The sequence below is a fragment of the Squalius cephalus genome (assembly GCF_949319135.1).
Source record: "Squalius cephalus genome assembly, chromosome: 3".
NCBI lineage: Eukaryota > Metazoa > Chordata > Actinopteri > Cypriniformes > Leuciscidae > Squalius > Squalius cephalus.
In genome coordinates this window covers 35,395,125-35,413,590 of record NC_137124.1, presented here as the reverse complement: position 1 = coordinate 35,413,590, position 18,466 = coordinate 35,395,125, and the positions used below count along the sequence as shown (strand labels likewise).

The 18,466-nt window shown below is 36.9% G+C and overlaps 1 protein-coding gene across 1 annotated transcript; it reads right to left on the bottom strand.

The window, feature by feature from the left end:
- Window positions 1-1,621: 1,621 nt before the first annotated feature.
- On the bottom strand, window positions 1,622-16,948 carry slco3a1b (solute carrier organic anion transporter family member 3A1b). The gene is made up of 10 exons (XM_079867241.1): window positions 16,396-16,948; window positions 14,158-14,617; window positions 7,667-7,765; window positions 7,262-7,522; window positions 5,667-5,831; window positions 5,330-5,528; window positions 5,010-5,145; window positions 4,554-4,726; window positions 4,376-4,440; window positions 1,622-3,623 (listed from the first exon to the last, which is right to left on the bottom strand). The coding sequence occupies exons 1-10, from the start codon at window positions 16,531-16,533 to the stop codon at window positions 3,247-3,249; spliced, it is 2,073 nt and encodes a 690-aa protein (XP_079723367.1). The 5' UTR covers window positions 16,534-16,948; the 3' UTR covers window positions 1,622-3,246.
- Between the last annotated feature and the right edge of the window lie 1,518 nt (window positions 16,949-18,466).

Genomic DNA, 18,466 nt, shown 5'->3' with positions numbered 1-18,466 from the left:
CTAGTACACTAATGACAATGGACCTAATCCCGTGAAATTCTGCCAAAGTTTTGTCAGTGTGACTTTAAGGTAATGAATCCAGACAGTAAAAATAAATCAAAAATACTGTCTAATGTATGTGATAGAACATTGCATCAAATGCAATGTTTCCCATGCTTAAGCACATAATGTATTAGTTAGGACACATAATGACAATGTAATAAATAATTAGGTGTTTTTTTTTTTCTTTGAGACCCAAATGTGTCCATGTATTTTTAAAAGCCATTTTAAATTCCTTATATGCCACTGTGAACAGCAAGTACAGTCTTAAATGTTTTTTGATGACTACAGATATTTAAGATCAAGCTTTTAAAACCGAACACAGACTGAGCAAACAAATCAGTTGTAATGTTTTCAATCCAATTTGTACTATTTAATAAGAAGTTAAAACATTAAGCTGTGTAAATGTGAACAGATACTAATGCTGCATATAATCAGATCATCTGTGTGGTATGATACTGGTGTTTGCAGCATATGGTACTGATGTTAGGGTTTAAAAAAGTCTGCAGGAACAGTCCTATTCATCTCAAGAAGGAAAACAAATGTAAAATGCATCTAAACATGTTGTGAGGCATACTAAACACTCTGGAGTTACACAAGTCCAAACAGCCTTCCAAATAAACTTTATGGTAAGGTTGAAATGAAGAGCAAAGGTGCTTGTACATTATTCAGGTTCATATTCATCTAAAATCGTGTTGTTATGAATGCATAATGTGCAGAGACTTTTGCTTGGGCAACAGAGGAAAATAAATAATTTGAGCTTAAACGTTTGAGCTTCATAATAAAAATGCGAGGACGATGCTTTAGTGCAGATAGTCGTTCATGTAATTTTTTTTTTTTTTTTTTTTTTTTTTTGTACACCTTTTATGGCCATTACACATAAGCTTTGTAATACAGACATGGGTAGAAAAATATACCACAACATTCCTCTGTAAGCATAACATAATCTCCATCTGCATTTAACAATAATATATATTTTGTCCAAAGTTAAGACTTGTAACATCACCTGTAAAAGCCTAAAGCATCGCTATATTCTACATTCTGGAGAGAATAGACTTAAATGTCACTATGTACAAGGTGTAATGGTTGCTAAAGATATCACATATGTCTACATACAATACAATAAAGCATCTTGCGGTCATATACAATTCCAGCATTATGAAGAACGGCCTCTCAGAGAGAACTCAGAACACTTAAATGGCATCACTTTGGCACTTTTACGGCAATGAATTATCTATAGAGAGGAATGATTATATAAACAATGACATCATTCTTATATCATCCCATTTGTATTGACTCCGGCCTCAACATTCAAGCAATCAAGCGTTTCGCCGTATATTGCAATGCATTAAAATAATGTGCTTGGGAAGCCATTTACACGAAGGGTGATAATGGGTTTGGGTTTTGCCCTATGCGGGTCTCTTCAGTGTACTTGCATCCAGTTAAACCATCTTTCAAGAGCAGCAGAAACATCATTTTCCTCTATAAAAAGCATTCCGCTTTGTTACATTTACCATGGATCCATCACCTTTCGGTCCTGCATTTTTTTTTTTTTTTTTTACATTTATTTATTGATTTTTTTAGAAAAAGCATAGAAAATAAGTCATAAGTATATGAAACAAATTCTTAGGTCCAATGCCATACAAAAATGTATGAATTAACTCTGAAGTCATTTTTAAATATTTGTTCATATTATAATTATTTAGTGTAACTCGGATTGATATTTTAGTAGCTCACTAATAATTTCCTTATGTTTATTTCCTTGTTTTATATATTTTGCTAAAGAGGAAAAAAAACATGTTTTACAACTGTTGTAAAACTTTGTTAATCCTTTGCATTTGGTCTTCCAAGCGAATTCCTTGAACATATTGAACAGATTGGAAGAAGAAATGTATACAAGGCGCCGTAATACCGTTAATAACTCTGCGCACGCTGTATAAAACACCATTTAAGAAGATGCTGGAGTAATAGAAGGGAAATGTCTACTTTCTCCAAAACAATACATCCCCTAAAATTCCCATGCGCCTACTCTGATGCATCAACATGCAATACCTGCATGCATTGAAATAAATCCATCTTTCCATCCTTCAGTGTCCTCTGCTTGATAACAACTACTGATTTAATGTTACATGTTGCTTTAGATGTTGCTCAGGACCTCTGCAGATGACAAATAACGAGGCATCACAAAACTAATGAACCTTTTGTCTATTCAAGCTATACGTTTTCACAGACACGGGCCTAATATGTTCACCATTATGTATTTAGGCTGATTAATAGGTTACATGACTTGTGTGAACTCTGCACTTGTATCTATGTCTTTTAAAGTCTAATGACTGTACAGAGGAGAGATTGAGTAATAACATCAAGCTTTCTAAGACCCTCCATAAAAATAGACTGATTAGAGCCTCACGATATTCAAGTAAACATATTAGCTAATATTCATAGAACTCATATGCTAATATTCTTTACATTTTTTTTAAAAATACTAAAAAGACCATCCAAAATGAAACCTAAAAAAGGTGCTTATATATGTAAGCTGGGGCTAGTTTTGACTGATGGAAGATTAAAGGCCCGTTCACACCAAGAACTATAACTATAAAGATGGCTATAACGATATTAGCGTCCACACCAACGCAAATCCAATAAAGATATGGATGCATCTAGGTTGTAAATGAACTTGTCAATGTTTATATTTTGTCGACCGCCGCTTTAAATGCCTGAGCGCTTTAAAGCAGGATGGATTCTGATTGGCTGTCAATGTTTTTATCGTTCATCAGCTGGAAAAAATCGTTCAGAAAGTGATTCTAATGATATCGTTTCTCTGTTATAGTTTTGGTGTGGACTCTGCTATTATTTTAAATTAAGAATGATTTATAGAACTGTGTCTTTTTCGTTATAGTTATCCTCGGTTTGAATGGGCCTTAATTGTTCGGTTTTGGAACTGCAACCTAATACATCCCCTAATACGATAGATGCGTTTCATCTACACATATCATATATCCAGCATATACAGGTCCTGACTACAGTAACAGTCAAATTCATTTGGCTCTGTTTAGTTAAAACACCCTGGATGCGCTAAAAGAGTGCCCATTTCTCCCAAGCGGGAATGTGCAGAAATCGGCTTACATGGACTTTCTTTTGAATAAGAGCGTTATGAGACTAAATTAGCATGTGCATATAGGCCAGCTGGCCCTCTTTGGGGTGGGACTATATGGCTGACTCCATGTTCTCGCTCCAGGCGTGGTCATCTAGGTTGTAAATGAACTTGGTGCGGTTGGAAGGGTTCTGTGCAATGTCCTTGCCCAGGTTGTCCAGGGTGAGGTTGGAGGCGAACAGCTGGCTTGGGGTCAGGTAGTCCTCACTGTTCTTTATGTACTTGGAGTAGTTCTGACGCAGACACTGCCAGGTGATGGTGTAGAGAATGAAGGCGCTGGATTTGAGAACGATGGCGATGCTGACGTAAAGGTAGCGGTAGGTGATGTTGTCGTAAAGCATGCAGGCTCCTTTAATGCCGCACACAGAGCTCCACAGTAGGCAGGTGGAGTCAATCCCAATGCCAAAGATCAGAGGTGGAGGAATGAAACCTGGGACGTACAACACAGAGGTCAGTATAATTGTACAGTACTTGTTTATCAATGTAAAACTAAGATTTTTCATTCCTTTATATATGAATTTGCCTTTAATTACTTCACAAATTTGTTATTTAAAGGTTACATTTACGCATTTGGCCGAGGGTTTTATCCAAAGAGACTTGCACAGTACTTTGCATTCATATGAACTACCCTATAAAAGGGTTTTTCTTTTTTTAAATAAATTCTTTTATTCCGTAACGATGCATTAAATTGACCAAAAGGGACTAAAGACATTTATAACGTTACAAAAGATTTCTGTTTCAAATAAATTTGATAATATCTATCAAAGAATCCTGAAAAATGTGTCCGGTTTCCACAAAAATATTAATCAGCACAACACTGATAATCAGAAATGTTTCTTGGACAGCAAATCAGCATATTAAAATGATTTCTGAAGGATCGTGTGACACTGAAGACTGGAGTAATGATGCTGAAAATTCAGGTTTGCCATCACAGGAGTGTATTACATTTTAAAATGCATTACAATAGAAAATAGTTACTACGTTCACAATATTACTATTTTAACTGTATTTTTGATTGAATAAATGCTGCCTTTGTGAGCATAAGAGACTTCTTACTGACCCCAAATTTTACACGGTAGTGCACATACAAGTTATTTAAGCTAATTGATATAAACCAAACCAAGATAAAGATAAGGATGCATGTTTAAAATACTTGGACAAATTGTTATGCAAATATCTTACCTAGCAGCCGGAGCAACAGGAAAAGAACTCCAAGGGCGTAAGACTTCAGCTCTGGGCTCACAGTTCTACAGACACCAATGACTTATAGTTTAGTACTAGTTCATTATGATGTGCAGATGACAACCATGACTGATTAAGACTCACGAAACCTTAAATTTACTGGTGTCAGCAGCATTACCTGATCAGGATGATGACGGATGGAGTCTGGGCCATGGCTCCGATCATGCTGCAGACGCACACGACTGCTAGGAACGTGAGGAAGGCCTGCTGACAGCCCGGGCTGGAGCACTTCCCCGGCGTGGCTGTCCCGGGCCCGTCGCCTTGGGCGATGCACTTACAGCCTGTCAGATTCTGAGAGAGGGAGGGAGGGAGGAGAGCAGAGCTGAGTGCATATTTCATGATGGATCTTAAGTGCTGCTCTGGGGATTTCTAGCGACCATCCAGAGGAAAAAAGAACCGAATATTTGAGACAAAGGGGACTGATGTATCTAAAAGAGGGAGGAAAAATGAGCATTCCCAAAAGAACTCTTGCTACTTATGACTTTAGGAAGCATTTAAGCAGATGTGTGCCGGAGTCTATTGATCTGTCTGAATTGGGGAGTGTGCGTATGAACGTCTGTGGAAGGAGACTCACTCCTCGGGTGCAGCCAGCCAGGCAGGCGGAGAGGTAGGTGATGCCGTTGGAGCCGCAGATGGGGCTTAGAGAAGACGTGTAACAATTACAGCCCGACAGACATGCGGCCTCCGTCCGCTCCCATGAGCCTAGACTCCTAAATGGAGAGAATAATTACGAGAAGAGTAAGAATGACAAATTCACAGTTTATAAACATGATCCTCTGTAAAATTAATGCTACAAGCACAAAAGTCTTTATACTCTAAGTGACTGTATTTATTGCCAATTGTTGTGGACCATTAAAAATTTGTGAGGCTTTTATGTTGTAGCGCTCCACTCACTCGTTGCCATAGGCAACAGTCACCCCAGCGACTGGGCCCGTATCACAGCCAAGGAAAAGGAAGGAGACGTAGCAGGCCGTAGAGATGATATTGACTAGCATGGCCAGACGAATGGCCCCTAATGCACACAGATCCAACTTTTTCACCAGGAGGCCGCCCAGGAAAATGCCCAGACAAGCACAGGGGATTGCTGTCATACCTGTACACACAAGCAAAAAAAAAAGTAAAATAACAATTGACAAGCAGCTTTCAGTTACTTGCAGTGATTTTATTTGAAACTGTGGATGTCTTGATGACTTGACTTGGATGACTTGGATGTTTTTGTGGACTTGCCTACCTAGGAGCTGATTGGCGGAGGACGTTGAGAGGTTGAACTGCTGTTCGAGATATTTCCCTAGGAAGGCAGCGAATCCAGCCACCACACCGATTTCCATACAGGCAGCGAGAATGACACAGGTGAACACCGGATTGGACAGCAGATGCTTAGTCACCTTAGGGATAACTGAGACGACATTACACTGATATTAAATGGATGATTTCATATCAATGGATAAGGATGTAGCTGAAGAGAATGTTGTAATCCAAGGGTTTTCAAACTTTTTGATGTCAAGGATCCGCAAATATGATGCCCCTCCCCATCCTCTTACTAAAATGATGTAAAGACAGCTGTTTATTTTTATATGTAAATATCCATTTATACTGTGTAAGAAAAATATTAAAATATAAAAATATTAAATAATTATTTTATATTGCAATTAAAGCCAAAAGTAATGATTAAGATATGTAAAGTTGAACTATTAATAAATTATTTGTATTGTGTAATTATTTATTTCACATACTGTTCTTTCGCAAGGCACTGTGTGTGTGTGTGTGTATACAGTGCCTTGTGAAAGTATGTAAAACAAAATAATTGAAAGCAGCTTAACAAGATTGCAACATAGGAATATATATTTTACATTTTTAATTCAATTTACAATTCAGCTTCATTTGAGTTAATTTGAGCTTTTCACAACAGAAAAAAATTCAAATCAGCTTTATGTTTAATAGCCTAAAGAATTGTAATTTCCTTATAATTGCCTTGCAAATAATTTCTAGCCATTCTTTAGAAAGCAGACTAAAACAGAAGGAATATAACATTTGGTTGTGCTAAAAAATATTGTTACACATATTAATATCTTGAGTTAACATGCTAAGTTTAACATATACTTTTATAAAATATCTTTTTTTTTTTCTTCAGCATCCTCCAGCATGAATTTAGGCTTTTATTCACATGTAAACATTGATCAGCGGACATAAACAAAAGCTCAAACGTGCTGCGTAACACAAGAATGAACCTCATTGGTTCTCGCTGAAGCTCAAACGAGTGTAACATGAGAATGAACCTCATTGGTTCTTGCTGAAGCTTAAACATGCATAACATGAAAATGAACCTCATTGGTTCTCGCACGTCAAGCGAACATGCTTGTGCTTCCGTTTACCACAACTGATGTGAGAGTTGATGAATGTTTATATGTGAATAAAAGCCGAAATTCAATCTGTTTATCATATAAAGTGATCATGTCTCTTCAGAAAATTTGGACTAAACCACTATTCATATGGATTAGTTTTACGATCTCTTTATGAACTTTTTGAAGCATCAAAGGGTTAGTTGTGTAGCTGTCAATGGAGGGACAGAAAGCTCTCAAGATTTCATCATAAGGATCTTCATTTGTGTTTTAAAGATGAACGAAAGTCTTACGGGGTTGGAACAACACGAGGGTGAGTAATTAATCCGAATTTTCATATTTGGGTGAACTATCCCTCTAACAGCATTTTGACAGATGAGTCTTGTTCTCTACTCTGAAATGAAATCTAAAACTACTACAAGTAATGAACACTGACAAATCAAGCTCTGTGTGTTTAGACAGTCTTTCTCTTTGCCCTCTGTCTCACCCTGCAGGTGCTGGCAGCAGGTTAGGCCAGTGCTGATCTCCGGGTCATCTGAGGTTTTGACTCCTTCGTACTCCTGCACCAGCTCAGCAGGCAGCATGGCCTGTTCGCTCTCACCCCCCGGGCCCTCCCCAGGCTCGTTCAGCGACTGCGGGAACCCGAACATGAAAAACGAGGAGAGGAAGAGGAAAAGGCCACATATGATAAAGCCGCCCCACCAGGCACCGATCCAGCGTGGATCGTCAGGAGTGATGTCCAGCGTGGCTGTTAGGAGTGAACAGAGATCTGATGAGATATTACTGAGACACAGTTTCATTCATAATTCTTAACAGATGCTTTTATCCAAAGCCATTAACAAATAAGGAAAACATTTAAATAAAGGGATTGATTGTTGATGCCGGTACTCACATGTGTCAATGAAGACTGCATCAACATAAACTTTGGTGCACAGAGAGCCAAGAATAAAACCACAGGCTGGTCCAAAGACCAGTGTAGAGAATAAGATACCTGTAATGCGATACAACAGACAAAATAGTCACGTAGGAAAATTATATTCATTCATGCATAGTTTTGGCCAGATTGCTGTCAATTCACTTAAAGGCACAATATGTGAGGTTTTTGGAGTAAAATATCCAAAACCACTAAAACAATATTAAATATTTTGTTGACTTGTGTACTTACATTATCCCAACTGTTTCCAACAATGTTTAAGTTCAGAGAAACCAGCTATTTTTAACCAGTGCAATGGCCCGTGTCATTGCGTTGCCTGTCAATGACGTCATATCTGCATTACCCTCAATAGTTTTACTTCAGTAGAAACTATGGAAACACGCTTTAATATATTATGTGTTTTACTAGACAGGCAAGCAACTGTTTGGATACCTTTATCGACAGAAAACGAATCATTGTTATATAGTTCAACACGGTTAGTCTTATTGTTTGAATCTCGTTTTCTCACAAGTTACATATTTGTATCATGCCTCAGAGACAACACTCATTTTATTTGTATTAATATGATAATCTAATATCAATTTAGCTTAGTGTGGTGTGCAACAAGTGTCTCATCCCAGCCACTGAGTGAGTCATAACTTTCAACACACTCAAGCGTATTATAGTATGATTGTTTTGACCAAGTAAAACAGCGCTACGTTAACTTACCCCACAATTTTAATGTTTCAAAAAAAGTGACCTGTATGAGTAGATGTGTAGCACTTGCGGCTGTTTTATAAGAATGAAATAAAATAATGTGCATTTAAGTCATCAACTGTAACTGTAACAAAGTTCAAGTTCAGGGAAGAAGGAGGCAGACGGTAAGCGTAACTTTAATCGTAAAATAAACATAAGAAACAAAACGAAAGGAGCGGCAGTGGCCGACAGCGGCATATAAGCATAATAAAACAACAAAGTAAAATGTCCTTGGCTCTCGGCCCCGCCCTGCTTCACACCACAGTGATGATAATAAAACGTTATTACATTAGCTCATCCATGAACATGATTTCTGCCTTGAGTCCCGTCGGATTGCTTTCCATCGGCTGTGGAAGTGAAGATGACAACTCTTATGATTCCACACTCATTCACGGCATCCTCAAGCTACGCCTTTATTATTGTTTTAATTAAGCTACTTTTAGTGGTGAAACTTACATACTGTGCCTTTAAATTAAGTTAATTTAAATCTTTCACACGTTATTAAGGCGGCATTTGCTCTAATTAATCTAGATGCTTATGTAAATAGCATCTTTTTAGGGCAAGGTTTAAGAGTTTATTAATATTATTATTATTGCAGAAGGGGAATTATAACGTACAGTTGCAATCAAAATTATTCAACCCCCTTGAACTGGAAGGCATTTTGCTGCAGAGAACGACATTTCATGAAAACAATTCAACAAGGCATAAGTAAACTATTATAAAAAGTTTATCAATACACATTTGAGTGATTCTGAGAACATAAAGTTGATGAAAAAAATCTAATTGACTCTAAACATTCGTTTTCAAAATTATTCAACCCCCAAAAGTCAAATTTTGTGCAGAATCTTTTATTCTTTATAACCTCCCATAAATGCTGCCTGTAAGTGTTAAAAGCTTCTGTCACCTCTCTACTTCAATCTTGGACCATCCCTCGCTTGAAAAAGCTTCCAGATCACTGATAATCTTTGGTTTTTACATTACCACTGCTTTCTTCAAATTCCACCAAATGTTTTCAATGAGATTTAAATCTGAAGACTGTACAGGCTTCTCAAGAACATTCCACGACTGATCCCTGAACCAATCTTAAGTAGATTTGGGTGTGTACTTTGGGATGGCTGTCCTGCAGGAAAGTCCATTGATCATCAAGCTTCAATCTCTGCATCGAAGGAATCAACATCTTTGCTAAAAGGGCTTGATACTTCAAAAAGTTCATTATGTCCTTCATACAGTCAAGATTTGAACTTCCTGCAACAGCAAAGCACCTCCATAACAATACTGGAGCACATCCATGTTTGGCCATTGAGATGGTGTTCTTCTGCTCATAAGCTTCTGGTCATATCACTCCATAAAAGATTCTTCCAGAACTCCACAGGTCTATCCAAATGAATTTTAGCATATTCAAGCCTGTCTTTTATGTTTTTCTTGGTCAAGAGTGGCATTCGGCAAGATGTCCCAACATTAAGGCCATGCTTGTCTAGTGTTCTTCTTACTCTTTGCATTGCAAATGTTTTTTCCTCCTTTCATCAGGTCATCTTGCAGGTCTTTGGCAGTAAATTGAGGGTTTTTATCGGTTGCTCTGATCAAAAATTGTATTCCCCTTAATGATATTGTGCTTTTTATCTCAAAACCCTTAAAGGTTTTCTGGTACAACAAATGTTAAACTTATGAATAAGGCTACCAGCTGTGTCTCTAGAAACTTTTAGTGGTTTGTAAATCTTCTTGTAGCCATAGACTTTCTAAAGTAATACAACATTTTGTTCTCTATGGCTTTTGTGAGATCTTTTTTTGACTTGGCCATATTTGCTACTCAACTTTAGCACATGGATTGGCTAAATGTATGTATGTGTAACAGCACAAGCTAATTCAGTTTTGTTATAGAGCTTCCAAAGGCTTATTTGTGTTTTAACACAACTTTGTACCATACTGTACAAATAAGTGACTTAAAAACAGCTATGACAATAATTATGACATAGCTGTATTACAAAAAAATGCTATTACCCAAAAGCATTACATTATATATTGACATTATCACTTTAGTTTGCCACTAAACTGTTATAGGTGCAATTTTTTAAAAACTCTGTATCATTAGAAAAGCTTACATTTGTAAATGATTACAGTCTCTGTGGGGTTGAATAATTTTGATTGCAACTGTATTCCCTTCTGAGACACAACATCAAGTAGCCCAAAGTAAAGAAGCTATTTCCTTTAATGATTGTGTACATTAAAAAAAAATCTTTAATAGCTATATTGCATAATCTCTCATTGCTATAACTGGCACCTGATGAGTTTGTGATAAAGCTGATGAGCACAAACATTTCTGTGTTGATTATTATATATTATAGGAATACTAAAAGTGGGGTAGCCAGCATATAGATTATGCATGTGTTAGTAAATGTTGTACTATCAGCTGTTTTACCATTCGGCGAGTAATTATCTGTCCAGACACAGCATAAGCATGATCAGAGAACACTATAAATGAACATGTAACAGATAATGTACAGTCAGACGCAGCTGAAGGGGTGATCGTGTATCATCCTGAAGGGGTTTATTTTAAAGTAATGACTGACTGACTGTACATTATCCTGGGCATTATACGGCTATACACAAAATAAATAAATAAATACACTACCATTCCAAAGTTTGGGTTTGGTAAGATTTTTAAATGTTTTTGAATTAAGTCTCTTATGTTCACCAAGGCTGTATTTATTTGATCAAAAAAATCAGTAAAAACAGGGGATTTTTCCATTTAAAATATATATTTTATATATATATATTTTTTTTTTTTTTTATGTAATTTATTTCTGTGATGACACAGCTGAATAAAATCTACACGGACATGAAATATTGGTTTGAGTTGAAGTTCAAATGCATGATAATGTTCTGTTTATTATAAGCACGCACTGCGGTTATGTTGTCTACCGCGTTAAATGCTTGAGCTCCTTAAAGTCTGGTGGATTCTAATTGGCTGTCAATGTTTTCATCAATCATCACCTGGAAAACAAGAGTGAGTCCAACGATATCTTTCTGTTCTGAGAGTGATTCCAACTATATCTTTCCTCTGTGACGTTATCGTTATAGTTGTGGCGTGGACTTCCCTGTTATTATAGTTATCGTCCTTGGTGTGAACAGGCCTTTACTATGGAAAGACTGAACCTCATCTCATTGCTGTAAAGGGGAAGAAGGGTCTGTAACATGAGCTTCAAAGTTGTATTTGCTCTGGATCTTTAAAAAGTGTTTTAGTTCTATCCATTAGTCTGGATGAAATTGATTAAGCATATCAGTCCTAATGTTATCGCTATGTAATCCTAGATCAGTTCTCTTACTCTAGGATTCTGTATGAATACAAACGCTGGATAATTCACTTTAAACAGATAGGCCTTTCTGCTTGTGCCTTTGTGAAAGATGCCAAATGCATTTCTGTTAACCAAAGCCTCTGTGATCAAACAGCTAAATGACTGATTCCATTATGCCCACCAGCAATGACTGTCTCCAAAGAGGATGTTTATGTCTGTGCTAGTTTACACACTATGCTTCAATAAGAGACGGGTCCAGTTTTAAAGGTTACAAAGGATTAAAACACGCAAGAGTGAGAGAGAAAGAAGCTTGCTGGGGTTGCACAGACATTAATGCTCATAGACAGTCAAGTCAGCTCAATGCAAAGACGTCAAACACCCTGCAGAGAAGGAGACACAGCAGAAATGATGTGAAACGCACACACACAAACCCACAGACATTCACACAGAATCTTCACATCCAGACCTTGAATTACCTGTGGAAAGCTACTCAATTACAATAGTCAATTTCCATGCTATAGGGTTATATTTTGAGTCTGGGGTTGATGATCTAGTCTTTATTTGTATCAAATATTTGGAGAATCATCGTCGTAGTGCGAGAGAATGAGAGTGAGAAGATTAGAGAGAGAGAGTGAGAAGAATAGTGAGAAAGAGTGAGCTGCCTGAGGGATGACAGAGCAGCCAGCACACATTAGCTTCACCGCAGAAATAACAGGCACTGAAGGCCATCATTGCTTCTTGTTTACACCCTGAAAACATAGCAACAGGAGATTAAGACAATGGTGCACCACTCTAAACCAATGGGTTTAAGCTCAATTCTTGGAAATTTCCCAAGTGAGTTCACCTCAAACCTAAACCAGCCACACACAATAACTATGCGTTTGAGTACGTTCATACAAAAGCTTTCTGCTAGGGAGTCCTCCAGGAAGCGGTAAAGAGCTGATGCGCTAAGCATACAACATTTTGTGGCTTATAAATCATTAATAATAATAAGTGCTGTTATTGTTTCAACGCGGGATATTGACGGTAGTGTTACGTGATATGCCCTAAAATAAAAACAACACTCTGTAGTGTTTCTTTAGTGCCTGACCAGCATGTTTTACCAGGAGTTCAAGAAGTGCCATTTGAGGACATTTAAAAGACAGTATTTATCTTTAACTTACACTCTACAATACAGCAAAATAGTGGGTTTTTTTTATAGTAGCAAAAGGAGAGCATTTAAACCAGATGTTTGTTGTTCTTTCCTGAAGTGATTTAGAATGGATTAAAGCAAATAAATCTGTTCAAAACAATTCATCTGTATCATTTCACAATAATGTTCGGTCATACTTTAGTTTAAAAGCCCAGTTATCACTATTAACTAACTATTAACTATGATTTTTGCCTCAATAAACTCCTAATTACTGCTTATTAATACTTAGTAATGTAGTTGTCAAGTTTAAGTATTGGGTAGGATTAGGGGATGTATAGAGTATGGTCATGCAGAATAAGGAAGTTATATGTGCTTTATAATATTTAGCCTACTAATAAACAGCCAATATCATTGTAATATGCATGTTGATAAGAAATGAGTAAATAGTGAGAATTGGACCCTAAACTAAAGTGTAACCTAATATTCAATGTTAGTTATTATGAACCAACAATGAATAATACTTTTACATGTATTGATACAGGTTCCATTTGTTAACTTGAGTAAACATGAACTATTAGTTAACATGAACTAACAATGAAAACTAATTCTAAAGCATTTATTAATCTTATTTAATGTAAATTTCATCATTTACTAATACATTATTAAAATCAAACATTGTATCTGACAATGAACAGTTGTATTTTGACTAGCTAACTGACTAGCAAAGATTAATACTAAATAGTGTGACTATTATTGTATTGCTCATTGTTAGCTAATATGTGTTAATGCATTGACTGATCTTATTGTAAAGTGTTAACCATTACAATAATTATACCATATTATAACCAATTATAATAATTATTATTATTTTTTACTTTGTTAATTTTACTTTTTAAATCCTAAACTGAATCAAAAGTTAAAATAATAATAATAATAATAAAAATAATTACATTAATAATTATTAATCATTTGATTTTTTTAATAAAGGTTTTTAAAAATAGGTTTAATAAAGTAAAATCAAAATCTGTCTATAAAATCTAGGTACCCCTGGTCACCAGGTACCCTCCACTATACAAAGAATTTCTACTACTATTCTGTTTCATTATTAAGGAAAGAGAACAAAATAATGTGTATGTATAATGTGTGCATTTTTCATATGTTTGTATATGAATATAAATATGTGCTACTGTTTGTCACCCACAATATCTCTGATTAAGGGGCACTTAAGCCTTACTGATGGGGCTGGAGGGGGCACATAACACAGTAATGGTTGTGTAGATCACTCTCACCAATATAAAGGGAGGAGTCTTCACGCCTGACATGATCATCGATGTAAGACACGCCCAGCGGCTGCAGGGGTGTCGCTCCAACCCCCAGAAGCATTTGAGCTCCGATCAGCAGCAGGTACATCATGTTGGTATTGGTTCTATTCCCACAGAAATAACTTGGATCAGAGAGCCCACCCCGACTGCTATTGGAGCACACGTCTTTTCCCTGTCCCACAGGTCGTGGCTCTCCAGACTGATATTCATACTGGTGGGTCAAGAACTCAGGCAGTGCTGACAGTAACGCTCCCAGCGCCATCACGATGCCCCCACAACCAATCAGCCGAGGCCGATGGGCCCTGGCCCCAAAGTAGCTGACGAATAAGATGAGGGCAAGGTTGCCAATCTCAAAGCTGCTGGCGATCACACCCACGTCAGCGCTCTGCAAGTTGAAACGTCGCTCTAGTGTGGTGAGGACACTGACCTAAAATATAAAGAAAAATACTGTTACAAAGCTGTGAGATAATGAGCAATGACCACGTGCCATATTCACACCCATAATATGTTTGTTTTCATGGCTTGGAGATCTTAAGCAATAGAATAGATTGATGAGATGAAGAACTCATTTACACAATATTGAAGATATAAATCAAATGTTCTGAGAGTTGAAAAAGCGATTCATACATGTGCCATTTAGGTCACAACATAACATACATAACATGTTAAATACCTAGATAAAGCAAAAGGTAGGGCATATTTGCACTTACATACAAAAGTCATCATCCTAGGAAAAATAATATACAGTATCAATCATATAACTTTACTCAAGAGCAGATGCATTCATGTAGTGACGTGACTGTGTGAATCTTTCTCTTGTGTTGAAAGCTAATGTGAAGTCTATAGGCAGGCCATTTTAACATTTATTCCTTTAAACTAACTATTGTCTATGTTTCAGTTACTAGTACTTGTTTTTTAATTAGTTGTAAGTAATCTAGTAGTGGCTAGTTTTAATCCTATTAGTCACCAGTACCTTTTAGATACTAGTACATTCTCCTCTACTAGTCACTGTCTCAGTCCCCACTCACTATTGTTATTGGCAACATATTGCACATTTTTGTCTCTTATTTATATAGGCATCTGAAGTTTGGCACCTTTTTTTCTGAGACACTTATTCTGCTTGTTATAACATTTCTTATCTTGTGAGTTTACAAATCCTTTTTTTTTTTTTTTTTTTTTTTTCTTGTCGTATGTAAAGACTGGAATCACTACTTTAGTTCAGTTAAAAATGTTACATGTAATAACTGGTATCCATTTTAATAGTTATAAATAACTAAAGAATAACTACTAGTATCTAGTTACTAGTGCAACTAAAATAAGTACCAGCAACAACTGAAATGCATCTAGTAAATAGATGGAATCAAAAATAACTTTTTTTTTTTTTTTTAATTAATTTACTAAACAGGAATTAGAGCACATTAATAAACACTATACTGTAAATGCGAGTTAGCCAAATACTTTTTTCATCATAAAGTTACAGAGTAAAAACAACCCTAAAAATAAAATATAAAATTAAAATGACAAAATTATTAAACTTGTTTTTTAAGTATTTTGTTTTAAAATGATGTATTAATTTAGCATGTAAAAAACGGTAAGTACTCATATTATGAGTAAATACGGAATTTCTATGTACTTAGTCGTAAAGGAATTACTATCTCATAAATGAGTAGGGCTACTAGTAAACAGATAGGGCCTAGTCAATATTGGAATAGCATATAGCATCTAATTAATAGCATTTATTTTAAAGTTAATAGTGAAATTGATAAAAGTACTAGTCACTGTAAGATAACTTTTAGTACTACTAGCCTACAGTAACATAAAAATAGTATTAGCATAGCCTACTAATTTTTTTTTTTTTTTTTTTTTCAAGGAATAAACATCTTTCCATAGAAGGTCTGATCATTGTGACATATTTTTGTTTCCAACCATAAGTGCATCCGTGGCTCAAAGACAAAATAAGGTAATCGACCACTGGGCCACTCACTAGACTGATGATCATCTTCCATTATAGCGCCTCTAAATCATGTAGAAATAAAGCAGTCGCAGTACCGCACGCAAAACCTCAGCTATACACCTCATGATGTGGTTTATTTATCTTGCTTTAGGGTAAAGGTAAGCGATGCGTACCGGACACCATTCAATGTCATCCACATACAGTGCGCACGTAGCCTAGTATGAGATGCCTGTGTTATCGGCTCGACTTACCAGATAGGCTCCTACAGTGCCCTGTGCCAACATTAAGGCACATTCTGATATGAGGAATATTTTGATGTTGGAGAAGCATGATGTCTTCTTCTGGCACGCGTCTGGCTCAGTGTCTGTCGTGCTTCCCTCAGCGTACATCCTCTGATGCGGACTGCAGCAAGCAGAAAGACAGGCTCGGACAGAAGGTGACCATTGAGGACGAGTGCAGATGGGATCCTCAACAAGACGTGCACGGCTCCATTAATATCGCCTCCGGTTCCGGTCCGCTTTCAAATCGAGTCTTATGAAATGAATCTTGAGCGTTCTTAGTACTGTCACCTCAAAAACTGCGCACTCGCATCTGATCCGTTGATCTGAATGGTTCAAAGAAACCGACGGAAGACCAATGCAGCCTATTAATAACCATGAACATCAGCGACACGCGCGGAAACTGCGATATACAGTATTACGTGAGGCGGTTACAGTGAGTCCGCTGTTCTTCCGTGAGGAGGAGAGTTTGCCGGTGTGGAGGACTCAGCTCATGCGTGTCCCCATCTACACCACAGCCTGCACCAAATGATGACCTCTCTCTCCTTTTCATTTCTACTGGCTCTCTTTATTTCCTCCTCCTCCCACAAACACTTCTATTAGGTAGGTAGGTAGGTAGTTAGGTTGGTACTGTATAGATAGATAGATAGATAGATAGACCTCAAGATGATGCATGAACAGATTTATTAATAATTTTATCAATAATAAAAGGGCTCAATCAAGAGAAAAAAATAGATTTTTGTGCAGTTGTTTCTGAACTGTCAAAGTGAATTTTATTCCCAGACTAAAAATAACCCTCAATATGTGTCCCCTGAGAGCAATGTGCCAAACATATGAGCTTGCTGACCAAATGATCACACACAGGCCTGTATTAAAGGTACTGTTCACCCCAAAATAAAACTTCTGTTATCATTTACTCATGTTGTTCCAAACCCCCGTATGACTTTATTCTGTGAGGTCATTCGCTCTCACTCTCAGGACAAAATTATCAAAAACATTCTTCTTTATCTCCCCTATAAAAATCAAGGTTAAATATTAATCATGCATCAGTACGGAATCGTTTGCCACTGCACTGTAGTTCTATAATTAATTCTTGCTTTCTAAATATTTTGAACGAGTAAAATAGTCAAAATACACACAATCATTCTGTCGGTCTTTCGGATAAAAGACAATACTGTTGACTGCGTCATGCAGCAGTCATTTAGTGTGGCTATATTCACAGCAAGTGTGATTGTAGGTAATCACTGGTTTTGCGCTGAAGGTCTCTGTGCTTCAATACTCTGAGGCAAAGACAATTTACTGCTGCCTGGAGAATGGACTCAGCAATAGCATAACAGTATATCTCAGACTGTCTTTGGAGGCAGGGTTGATTTACACACACGCGCACTCACACACTCACGCACGCACACACACACACACACAGTATTGACTGGTTGTTTTTTCTTTTTTTTTTATCCATCCTACAGAGCAAGACTCACCACTCCTTGTGTTTTCCCATCTGTCTATGGCTCTGCTGGGCTCTTACAGTGATTCATATTGAGCCAAACAGCGCTGTACTCAATTATAGCATCATAGACCCCTCTTTTTTTCCAGCACTTGCATCATCCCACCATCTTCTTGTCTTTTACAATTAAATTAAACAATTCAGCTAGTACGTAAAAGCACCAGCTGTATATGGCGTTCGGTTACAATTCAGTTTTGTAAAAGTTCGATCTCGGCCATATACTGAATTAAACTATATGCTTTATTTTCTTGGTTGATGTCTCGGTTTTAAATAATATACCAAAACCTAATATTCATCAGTTGATAAGATGTAATGGGCTGATTCATCACAATGATGTCAAAAGGCATCAGGCAGTGGATTTGAAAGTGTTGCTGCAGGAACAGTCTGACACTGAATGTCAATAAAACAGATTGACAGGTTGTATTGTACATAAAGAGACCCGAGGGCACTCCACAGATGTGTACTTATGGGTCTCCAAAAATGACCTTTTAAACAACAACTAATTTTCAATGCACAAAATTCAAGCATGGAACAACTATC

What these genes read in the sequence shown, in the direction of transcription:
- slco3a1b (XM_079867241.1), bottom strand. Translation starts at nt 16,533, where the DNA reads ATGTACGCTGAGGGAAGCACGACAGACACTGAGCCAGACGCGTGCCAG. An exon ending in AGACTCCTCCCTTTATATTG is followed by an intron (nt 7,766 to 14,157) that starts GTGAGAGTGATC and finishes ATCGCATTACAG; the next exon opens with GTATCTTATTCTCTACACTG. An exon ending in CTCCGCCAATCAGCTCCTAG is followed by an intron (nt 5,529 to 5,666) that starts GTAGGCAAGTCC and finishes TTGTGTGTACAG; the next exon opens with GTATGACAGCAATCCCCTGT.